The sequence below is a fragment of the Prosopis cineraria genome, unplaced genomic scaffold (genome assembly GCF_029017545.1).
Source record: "Prosopis cineraria cultivar Desert tree isolate PC_DT_omini unplaced genomic scaffold, ASM2901754v1 PC6, whole genome shotgun sequence".
NCBI classification, from domain to species: domain Eukaryota; kingdom Viridiplantae; phylum Streptophyta; class Magnoliopsida; order Fabales; family Fabaceae; genus Prosopis; species Prosopis cineraria.
The window spans coordinates 3,548,982-3,560,471 of NW_026555337.1; the positions used below are offsets into that span (position 1 = coordinate 3,548,982).

Below are 11,490 nucleotides of genomic sequence, written 5' to 3' on the forward strand. Positions count from 1 at the left end.
TTATTAGATTTTATGTATCGTCATGAATTTTTATTTACAAAAATAATTTCTTATTCAGTTACTTTAAGATTTTATAACATAGTGGGCATTTTTCATATTTTCATGGCACTCTCTCTCATTGGAATAATGAGAGATTTATTTTTTTAAAATTCTGATTATTTTTAAAATTTTCATAAATATTATAAAATTTTACAAAATAAATTTTTAAAAAATAATTTTTTTCCTTGGATCAAAATTAAACAAACGGGCACTCTATCAAAATGTATAACTGATTATCATGATCAGATACATTAAATATTTATATCTGTGTGTGTGTGTGTGTATATATATATATAAAACGCCACAGCAGGGGCATTCTCGCCCTCTTGGCGTACGAACAAGCCAGCAGTCCCGTAGAAGAAACAGAGCAGAGAAAATTACACGAAGTCCGTCAATTCTTTTCACCATCTTGAAAAGTGGTTCAGAAAATCCCAAATCCCAATTTCTTAAAATAAGAGAGCGAAGCCAGCTTCTGCTAAAAAGACAGATCCTTCTTCTGGCGCCTTTTACTGCGCATTCAAACTCCTATCGTCCTTCAGCTTCTCCCACAAGCAAGAGACCCGGAGCCAAGGCCTCCTCTTTGGCTCTTTCCCTCTCTCTGGGTTGTCAACTAGTGTTCAAATTTGATACCTTTTCTTCGGTTATTCTCAAGCTTGTCATTCGACTGTCATGGAGGACTGTACGGCCACCCAGTCTTTGAACTCGACGCAGGCCGAACTACACATGGCAAGTACGGCCGACATTAACAACCCCTCTTTTGCAATGGGAGCTGTCGGAGTCCAGAACTCCGCCGTCGGAGGAAATTCCGAGCCTATCGGTTCGGAGGTTGGGTTGAAGAGGAGAAGGGGACGGCCTCGGAAGTACGATGCAAACCTTTCGTCCCCAAAATCGACGCCGTCGGGACTTTCAACTTCTCCATCTTCTAAGCGAGGCAGAGGAAGGCCACGCGGCTCTGGAAAATTGCAGATTTTAGCTTCAATGGGTGAGCATATATATGTTTGTCTTTCTCCTTGTATCTAGTGTTATGATACCTACGCAGAACAACGTTGTTTTTATTAATGATGTTATGGTCTGCCTGTTTGTCTTCTCCTTCTGAGTTGAGCATTTGGCTCGATTTCTCTGCTTACAGTGGGCATATCCTACATTGGAGTGTGAGTGCCTGATTTGGAACTGAGCATGTGCTTTTGAATATAATAAAATAGTAAAAGCTCTATAATTTTATAATGTGGCATGCCTGCTTGTGTCTTGACGGGCCAATCAATCGTTGGTTTGAGAATTTAGTTAGTTCATCTCTCTATGCATGAGATATATCAATCACACGCTCGAGAGTCGAGAAGCTACTTCCTCTTGAGAATAACGAAGAAAAAAATACACATACACAAATACTCGTTGATGCAGAACAGTAAAGAGAAAGTGGAAAGGGAAGGACTAGGAGAAAGTGGAAGAAAACGAGAGACAAAGCGTTGGGATAGAACTGAAGAAAATAGCTGGTCTGAACGAAAGAAATTCTAGGCCCCAGGGCTATTTATAGGAACCCGAAAATAAGGTAAAATATAGACTAGCAAAGAAAACAACATAAAGTCAGGAAATAAATAAAAGTAGAAAATATAATAAAATAACAACTTGCTTACGGAATCTTCTTCTTCTTTTTGGAATTGGCATAAATATAACAGTATCAAGCTAGTTTAGAGAATTTAAACTTGTTTCTCATGCGTGAAACTTTTTTTTTTTTTTTTTGGGCTGAAGGAGGAATGTTTTCAGCCACAGCTGGAGGAAGCTTCGTCCCTCATGTAGTGATTGTGAATCCTGGGGAGGTAATACGAAGACTCAAGAGTGAAACAATTTTTCATTTTTCAAAATTTTCCTTGACATGGTGTCTATACTTTCTGTTATGAACGGAGAATGAACGGGAATCCAGCTTTTGGTAACTGCAGGATGTTTTGGATCGCATATTATCATTTTCTCGTAGAGGCCCTCGAGCTCTTTGCATCCTCTCAGCTATCGGTGCTGTAGCTGTTGTCCACATTCGGCAACCTGATTCTTCTGGTCATTGTTTGAGATATCAGGTACATTCTCATGCACGCTTTATGGGAATCTTTCTGCTAATACTTATCGATTTATCTTTCACTTTATATCTCAACCTTGAGAGCCTAGTTTGTTTGGTAAGAAAGATGGTTATCTCACTTAAAGGGGTTTGATCCTTTAGGAAGAACATGTCATGCTTCTGTTTTTCAACTTATGTTTGATTCCCTCAAAGAGCACTCTGAGATAAAATCCTAAATGCACAATACTAAGGTAAGAGAATGCACCCTAAAATTGTCTAGAGAGGATAATTTTTTATTTCGGGCAAAGTCAGAGGATACCCCTTAGGCCTTTACTGTAATGCCAGGAAATAGTTGCTTATCCTTGTGGAATAGGTAAAAACAAAGGACCTTCGACTCTGACTCTCCCACTCCAGTCGATGCTTTTGTTACTTCGAAAGTATTTGCTTCAGCTTAAGCCACTCGAATTTTCAATATTCCTAATGGGCTACTGATATTGAAGTTTGTTTAAGTATGCAATTTATAGTGTAAGATAGGCTATTTTACTCCCATTATTTTCCCGGTTTGTGGATTTTTTTAATGTTCCCACATGCAGGGTCTCTTTGAGATAATAACGTTATCTGGATCTTATACCTATGGTGGCATTGGTGGTGGTACACATCGGAAAAGTCTCACCATGAGTATATCGCTGGCTCAACCGGATGGGAAGCTTTTCGGAGGTAGTGTTGGGGGCTCTTTGATAGCGGCTGGCCGTATTCAAGTAAGATTTTGTTTAACTATCCATGTGACGCTAAAATGGGCTAATTTATGTTGAAGCACAAAGTGGTGTGAAAGCATCTTTATGGGTCAGAATTTACATGGTAACGTAGCAATTATAGTATGTATGGAATGTGTTCTTGTGGGAAGAAATTATGAAAGTTATGTGCTACTTGCATAAACTTGATAGTTTCTCTTTGAAGTTGGAAGCCTTTAAGCAGCCAATTGCTGGCAATGATGCTTCCATAAGGCTGTTTCTAGTTCTACATTGAACTAGCTTCTTCGTTAATTTTGGCAATACTGGTTTTTGGACTATAGGAAAACAGGTAGATGCTCAAGTCTGATCTGATTCTAGATCTCACCAAAACCAGAATTAGATGCGGATAAGACTTAAGTTTTTTAAAGAATTTGCTATTAGGTCTTTGAACATAAGCATAAATAGCGAGCTTGTTTTTCTTGTTGGTTGAAACAAGCAATCATACAGTGCTAACCTATATATAATATTCATTTCTCATGTTTTTGTTGAAGGACTTGAAAGCAGACAATTAAAAATTGTATCTTTGTGTTGCCCAAGCATGGTGATGCTACTAAAAGTAACTGACTTGAACCTGACACTTAATTCTCTTTTCAACAGCTAATTCTGGGCACTTTTAAGCAAAACATCAGTAGTGAAATTAAAAGGAGGCTGTCCCCTGGATCTTCTGGTACTGCCGACATGCCTGGTGATTCAGATTCAAGGAGGCTTTCCTTACAAGTTCCTAAACTGATAGAATCTGAACAGAGTTTCCCTTCGCCAACGTCCGGACTTATGCCGACATCTAATGGACTGCCTGATCATGTCGCGCCTAGAACATCTAATGGATTTCCAGACAACGTCTCTCCTGCAACAACTAATGGAAATGGGTTACCAGATTTCTTTTCTCCTAATCAAAGCATGCACCCTACCTCGTTGAACGGTAGCGGCCTGGACTGTCAGATCTTGCAGCCCTTGACAGATCAAATAACATTTGGAGATAATTAATAATCGTGTCTCTCAGATGTGAAGCTGTAAAACAGTCATTTTTAAGATTGCATTTCTTCCTTCTTTCTTATGCTAGGGTAGGTGCTGACTTAAAAGTGGGTTATTTCTTTCTTTTTTTCTTTTTCGTTTTTAGTCTAGCTTTTCTGGTAGCGAAAAATCTGCTATTATGACTCTTAACCGACGGACTTGTGAGAGAAAACCGAGGCCTGGTGAATCTCACTTTTAGAGGTTGTATTTCAATCTTACCTCTCGTGTACATGTGACAGGAGAGGATTCAAATTGGTTATAAAGACGCCGTATCTACCTGTATGGCTGTCGCCTTCAATAACTGTTTCAATGCATAATTCGTCATTTGCTTCTCTTTCAATTTGAACCAAAAAAAAAAAAAAGACTCTAGTCTTTCATTTTTGACATGAAAGATGGAAATGGAATAGTAAACTGACTAATTTAGTAACGTTGAGGAATGACATCAATGGGTTATACTTATACATTAGCGAACAATCTGTAATTTTTAGCATCAAGGACTATTTGTCTGACTGCTGCAATGGCTGCTATAGCTCCCAAAGCAGAGAAAGTGACAGCAATAATGACGTTCAGCCAGAAAATGGGGCTTCGCTTGGATGGCTTAAAAGTGAGGTTGAAGAAAATCGCAGGCAAGATGAAGTCAAGTGGAGTGAAACCAAAAGCACCAATGAGTGCGTTTATGTCCCCGAAAAATGGAAGCATCGCTGCTATAACAACGGCCAGAGCAGTACTCAATGACCGAGAGATCACTCTGGGGATCACATTGCGCATTGAAAACTCTGCGCTTTGTGGGTCCGCAAACGCTTGCTCCATCATTTCATTCGTTGGCTGCAAGTAAACCTGCACACCGCCACACCGTAATATTGAAACAACCCCATTCCTAGGCATTATGTTTATGTATGAACTAACATGCAAAAGTGTTTTTCATTTGTTCACTCAACAACGATATTGAAGATGGATGACAAGGGATACGTACCACCCCAACAGCTGACAGCTGAGCTATGGTGAAAATGTTGGTCATATAAATAAACCATCTGGGCACCAAAGGCGTCCCGTTATCAACAAAGTTGTTTAAGACGAGGCTAGCAGCATGGTTCCCAAATGCCCAGTAACCAGAGATTGCAACGCTGAAGAACGTCAATGTAAGTACCAAGTAACAAACACACAATCCCTTGAACATCTTCCCCTTCACAGGGGGCGCCAATGTTGCCTGTAAGCCCAGAAAAACCAAAACACATTAATTCATCTTCATTTAAGACACGAACAATTCGACGTGGTTGATCGTTTGAAAAGTGTGAAATCAAGTACTTAATTGAAATATTGGGAACCTGGATTTCTGGAATGATTCCATTTCCGTAAGTGGTGGCAATGATGGCAATAGCATTGAAGATTCCGAACAGACGAGTCTGCGTATCGCCTTGCAGAGAATAATCTTTTCGCGGGCCTTTAGAAGAGTCGCCTGTGGGAATTTGGGTAAAACACCATGTAATGAATTGGAATGCATGTATTAATTAATTAACCTGTTGGGAATGAAAGAAATAGAAATACCAATATAAATGGAAGCGCCAGTAGCACAAGCACTGTAGGCAAGGCAGAGGAGCAGGGACACCATATTGATGTGCCTCAGAGAGTGAAACGATGGGAGCTGAGCTAATATGAGCATCAAGCATCCGAATATCAACACAAACTCGTACAGCTTCATGCTCCCGCTAGGGTTTGCCACCACGTAAATTGCCTTCATTTCAGAATGCTCACAGCACTCACTTCATCAGTGTGCGTTCAAGATCATAGATAGATTCTCAAGTAGATTTCATTTCATTGTTTACGTCTCTACGTGGACGACAAAGTTTAAGCCTTTAGGATTTGAGGTAATTACCTTCATGCACTGTCCTCCCAGAAGAGTACACGCCACAACAGCACCGTAGCAGACCGCGAATTGAATTGGCCCCACAAAATACCGACCCCATGCGGGCCCTGGCATTAATATAAACAACAGACGGTAGGTTAGAATTTTATTTAAATTGGGCCTAAATCTTCCGAAGCCTGCCGTACATGTTTAAGCCCGACATCTGCACTGATATCATTTAAACTGTATATCTAATTTTAAATAAAATAATTGGGAATTATAATAATATAATAGACAACTACATAAAATAATATTTTACTTTTATATACCACACCTGGCTTTACCTGAGCCAAATATTTAATAATAATGAATATAATTTCTATACCTGTGTAATAAAATATCATAGGAAACGCGTATAGTACTGTTAGGATTGACCACTAGCTTGAAAGATGAGAACGTAGATAAATGTGCGGTTAATATTCAGCAGAAGCAGGAAACATAAATGCAGTATTTACAGCTTAGGATAGGATGTAGAATTATGCAGATATAGAAATTAAGGAGGGGGCAAAAAGAGAGAGAACCTAAAATATGGTGAGCCAAGTCTCTGAATCGGAGAAGGCGGTGACCATGGTGAGCATGGTGTTCAAGGACCAGGGACAATAAATTGTAGTTATAGAAAGTGACGAGAGCAGCAACAACCAAGCAGATGACGCCACCTGTCCACCCCAGGAACGTGAAGGCGTAGGGAAGACTCAGCAATGGCGGAGCTACTATGGACGTCGTGAGGTGGTAACCACAGTGCACCCACGATCCTGCGATTATAATAATAAATCACAATGACGGCGATGATGATATCAAGTGTAAACAATGATGATGATGCGGCGGCGGCGGCGGCGGCGGCGGCGATGATGATATCAAGTGTAAACAATAATAATTAATAATAAAATCCTCCACCATGTGCCTCATTCCTCAGAACAAGGAATTGAAAAGGAATAATTATGGGGGAATTAGAATCAGACAAACACGGCGTCTCTTCTTCTTTCGTATGATGAATGAAGTGAAAGAACCAACGCAGAGATGGGATGGGATGGGATGGGATAGAGACACATATAGGTTCCGAGAAATAACAGCATATATAAATATATATTTTTTTTTGTGGGGAGGGGGGGGGGGGGAGAGTATAGTTACCTTTAGATTTAAGAACAAAGAGGGCTCCGGCATCGGCGACATGCTTGTGAGGGAGATCAAGCTGTACAGAACTTGTGGTTGGGTTCTCTGCTCCGTCGCGGACGACTTTGGAGGTCGGAAGCAGAGAGCTCATTTTCTTCCTCCTCTTCACTGTTTCTTTATATCACAACTACAAGTCCAAGAACAGGACAACCCCACACATAACCTAATGAGTAGTTGAGTACTATATATAGAATAGGGAGGGGGTTATACTTATTATATCAGTTAAATTAAATAATGGATTGATTGATATTGCGGCAACCAGTAGTCAATATTTTGGACCCCTCGTCTAATATGTATATATAAAGGCCAACTTGTGGATGATGATGATGTGGACGACGCCATTAAAGACAGGAAGAGAAGGGTCAGGACCCGGGAAAGAGAGGGGAGCTCAAAACTAATGGAGCTTGCAAATGAAAGGGGGCATGGGGGTCGGAAAATTCAAAGGTACTACTGAAATGAAGGGAGAGGAGTGGGGTGATGTGAACATACGCTGTGAACATACGCTGTCTGCGGGGGAGGTCTTATTAATTTAGGGCCAATCTGATTATTGAGGGTTAATGGATAAAAGTATCCTGAAATATTTTTAACAGGATGCATGATAATCTAAATTTTTTGCTGGTATAATTTGTCTCAAAATTTAAGGGGGGAAAAAGGTGTAACATTACCTCGCGCTTATCCAAACATTCGTTGACCGTTAGGCCCTTGGGTTGACCAATAAATACACACAAGTCACACTCTGATTTGTTCTTTTTCCACAATCAAATTACAAGTGTCACCTCTTTGCTTCTCCTCCTCCCCCTCCTTTCCTCTTCAGCTTCCGACCTAGCACGAACGAGAGAGTTTTGCCTTCTCCTAGTTTCACATTCATGAAGAAGATTCCTCGCAACATGACGTTTTCAAGGCGGCGGATTCAACAGAGGGAGGTGAGCTTAATGGGCAAATTGGTGTCCAGGTAAAGAAGCTCCGTCACTAGATCATAGGGCCCATTCGCCGCCACCCAATCAATTGGTGACGCGTACTACTATTGATCTCCGATGCGCTCCCAACGAGGCCGAAAATACGAGGGAGGTATTTTAGCTTCTTCTTCTTCTTCTCCTAAATACTGCTATGAATAGAAAAATTTGTATGAATCCACTCCGAGCTCTCGAATGCTGCGCGGCAGGATCCTGAGAAGTTCAAGGATGGTGCTGTAAATAATTTCCTCTTGTTTGGAATTTGTATGTTTCAATGATTAGGAAACATGACGGAAATTTTTTAAGTGATGGAATACAGAGGTCGAGTGTTAGACAAAAGAGAAGTCCATAAATCTTTTATGGCCAAGCTATCAGAGATTGCTGCCTCTGAGACAATACCGTCTAAGGTGCCATCGTGAATGGTACTTTTTGCGGGATGAGAATACTATGACATTGGAAAGAAAGATGTTTTGGGTTGCTTAGTGTTGTGATGAATCTTTCATGGATTGTTGTTTAGTGTTGTGGGTTTGTGATGACAAATGCAATGGTTTTGACAGGTGGATTAAGGTAGAAAGTTTTAAACCTTTTTGACGTGGAAAGATGAGGTTTTTATTGCATCTAATAATGTGATTCATACAGTAAGAGGTGGCTTGAAAGCTCTTCTTCCTTCAACTCAAGTTGCAGACCTGGACCTGGCGAGGTTGAAGAAGATGGTGGTGTATGGGTGTGGGTTATTTGGGCGACCTTTTTTTTAAAAAAAAAAAAAGCCACGTGGCACATAAACAATTAACCTTGATGGCAGGGTGATAGTCTATCTTTTTTCCTTTTTAATTTCAGGACAAAATTATTTTAATAAAAAATTTTAAATATCAGGTGTTCTTGGGAAAAAGAGTTTTAAGAAAAAATTTTCCTTTAATTTTAAAATTAAAAAAATAGTTAAGTTTGACATTTTAATTAAGTTGTGTCAGTAGAATATAAAACTAACCATGGATGTTTTATTGAATAAAAATCTATTTTTAACTTGTTTACAAGCTATTTATTAGATTTTTTTTAGGTTTTGTTGGAAAAAAAAATTCATAGCTACACATCTCTTACATGTTTAGCTGAAATTCTCTTAATAATTTTTCATATTTAACCTCACTAAAATTACTTTTTTAAATATTTAACAGTTTGACCCTTAACCAGTGGTGCTTTGGAAAAAAATTCCGACTCTAGATCTCCCTTGGATTTCTTTCCGAGCCTCCAACCACAATATACTTAATTTTATAATTTTAATTTCTTTAATCAAAACTTAGTTACCAATTACAATGACAAAGTATTTTGCAACTCACCGCTATTTGTAAGTATGCAACGCCCTCAACCTCATTAATCTACTGTTACATAAAATAAACGAAAAAAGAAAACTAGCTGCACATTCGCAGGACTTCCGGGAGGCTTTGTGCGCTGCTTCACACACATCTTTCCCATTATCCAATTCACTTCGTTCTGTTAGTTAGCACAGTGCATTTTTTTTTAAATTATTTTTATAATTTTTTAAAAAATGTAACTTATAAATAAAATAAAGAGAGTTGAAGAGGGAGAACCGTCTTAAAAAGTTTGATGTAAACACGTGTTTCCTCTTTGACAGACGAGCAAAACCATACCACCCAATCTCTGAGAAGTGAGAAGCATTAATTGCCGTGATTTCTCTCACAGGGATGAGGGTAATCCATCGAGAGATAGAATTGGGAAAGATGGAAGAAGCCACGTGGACAACTACTGCATACATAATAGGAAAAATTACAATCAGATTTCATACAAAAAAAATTAATTACTATAAAATTTATTAACAATTAAGTTAAACTGTATTAATAAAATAATACAATTTAATTCAATTATTAATAAATTTTATAATAATTAATTTTTTTACATAAGATTTTAATATAAATCTTCCTACATAATGATGAAGGTTTTGATTTTATTTGCACACCTAATGTTCAAACCTGGAATCATTCATTAAGTTAACAGAGCGCTTTATTCATTGGTTCCATGTCGCAATCTTTAATTGAAAAACTAAACACTAAAGAGCGAACACGCATAAGCTAAGCTAAAGATAGCATAGGTTTCTTCCAAAAAGAAATATAATTGGCTCTAAGAATCACACTAACTCAAAATAAAATTCATTAGTCTTAACATTTTTTGCCAACATAATTAGTCTTAACATAGATTAATCAACATGCCCTGCATTTTTTATTACTTACAAGTATTTTTTTGTTGGAAGCAATCATGTCTAAGGTACGATTGGATGCTAAATGTAAATACACAGGCAAATGAACAATAAAATAGACACAACAATAATAGAACCAAATTTAATAAAAGAAGTGATGGAATAAAATTTGTTAATTTAAACTTGGATATGGTATGATGCAAAAGTCAATGCATATATTTTTATTTGTATATTTAATAAATAAAGCAATAGGGAAGTTGGAATGAATGATAAGTTACAAAAAATAATTTTAGAACAAAAGCCATTGTAATATTGAGAAAATTGCTAATAAAAACCTGATCAAATTTAAGTTTGTTGAGAAGGACTTAAGAGAAATTCTAGATTAAGGTCTTTCGTTAGCATTAATTCGAATTGTCAAATGATCATATTGCCCTGATTAAATTCTCTCTCCTCTCAATCTCTCCTCTTTGTGTTCATGGCAATTCCAGCAATGACTTCCTTTCTTTCCTCATCCTCCTTTAATTTGTGTACAGATGAAAGAGTAGAAAGGGCATATAAATGGCTTCTAAAGTTTCTCTAAAAGCAAAACGCAAGAATTCCAAGAGCTCCACATTTAGCCATCCACCTTTGAACGATCCACCACCCTCTCTCATGCGTTGAGTCATCTTGCCATTACTAGCTACCGTCCAGACTTTGGTAAATCACACCAAATAATATTTAGCTTTCATTGGCCCATTCTGATTTATAATGATTTAGACCAGAGAATTGAAAATTGATTCATTGTATATATTGAAAATTGCTTTGTCCAACCCTAAAGAGAAAGGTCTCAAGTGACTGCATCATCCACTACATTCTTTAGTGTGTGTGAAAAGGGCAAGCTAGAAGAGTAAGTCAATTTTACATAATGGATTTGTTGTGTATTCTCAGGCCTTTATTCTTTCATGATATCCATTGCATATGGTTGTATAAAGTTAGCAATTCAACCAAGCTTCTATTAGATCTAAATTTTACCCCTAATTTATAGATCCTAAAGGAGAATAAGGACAAGTAGGATGCATATTTGAATGAACGGTTTAAACATAGTAAGTATTGGAGCGGCATTTAGTACATTATGATTTTTTTCTCTCATATAGTGTAACATCCCAATTTAAATTCTAATAGTTAATTTGAATTAATAAAAATTTTTAAAAAATATTTAGAGGTAAGCAAATTAGTAGGAGATGATTGTTAAATCTAACTTAAGATATAATTCTAAATTAAAATTTTAAAAAAATTAAAATTAATTAATTAATTAAAAAATATTAAATTATTATTATTATTATTATTATTATTAAAATTAAAAGAAAAGGAAAAGGTATAAAAAAACAAAAGAA

The 11,490-nt window shown here is 37.5% G+C and overlaps 2 protein-coding genes across 2 annotated transcripts; one reads left to right on the forward strand and one right to left on the reverse strand.

The window, feature by feature from the left end:
* Nucleotides 1-267: 267 nt before the first annotated feature.
* Nucleotides 268-4,186, forward strand: LOC129313760 (AT-hook motif nuclear-localized protein 9-like). Its single transcript, XM_054957127.1, has 5 exons — nt 268-1,021; nt 1,786-1,853; nt 1,974-2,105; nt 2,677-2,841; nt 3,472-4,186. The coding sequence occupies exons 1-5, from the start codon at nt 709-711 to the stop codon at nt 3,856-3,858; spliced, it is 1,065 nt and encodes a 354-aa protein (XP_054813102.1). The 5' UTR covers nt 268-708; the 3' UTR covers nt 3,859-4,186.
* Nucleotides 4,187-4,278: 92 nt separating this feature from the next.
* On the reverse strand, nt 4,279-7,129 carry LOC129313759 (GABA transporter 1). The gene is made up of 7 exons (XM_054957126.1): nt 6,917-7,129; nt 6,310-6,540; nt 5,759-5,856; nt 5,431-5,617; nt 5,211-5,341; nt 4,859-5,092; nt 4,279-4,722 (listed from the first exon to the last, which is right to left on the reverse strand). Exons 1-7 carry the CDS (start codon nt 7,047-7,049, stop codon nt 4,342-4,344), a joined length of 1,395 nt encoding a protein of 464 aa, XP_054813101.1. The 5' UTR covers nt 7,050-7,129; the 3' UTR covers nt 4,279-4,341.
* Nucleotides 7,130-11,490: the final 4,361 nt, after the last annotated feature.

Bases quoted from the DNA above. Each gene is read 5' to 3' on its own strand.
- LOC129313760 (XM_054957127.1), top strand. From the start codon at position 709: ATGGAGGACTGTACGGCCACCCAGTCTTTGAACTCGACGCAGGCCGAA. The intron at 1,022-1,785 runs GTGAGCATATAT...TTTGGGCTGAAG, and splicing joins GCAGATTTTAGCTTCAATGG to GAGGAATGTTTTCAGCCACA. The intron at 2,106-2,676 runs GTACATTCTCAT...TCCCACATGCAG, and splicing joins GTCATTGTTTGAGATATCAG to GGTCTCTTTGAGATAATAAC.
- LOC129313759 (XM_054957126.1), bottom strand. From the start codon at position 7,049: ATGAGCTCTCTGCTTCCGACCTCCAAAGTCGTCCGCGACGGAGCAGAG. The intron at 6,541-6,916 runs GTAACTATACTC...TTATAATCGCAG, and splicing joins CTTTGTTCTTAAATCTAAAG to GATCGTGGGTGCACTGTGGT. The intron at 5,857-6,309 runs GTTCTCTCTCTT...TATTAATGCCAG, and splicing joins CTTGGCTCACCATATTTTAG to GGCCCGCATGGGGTCGGTAT.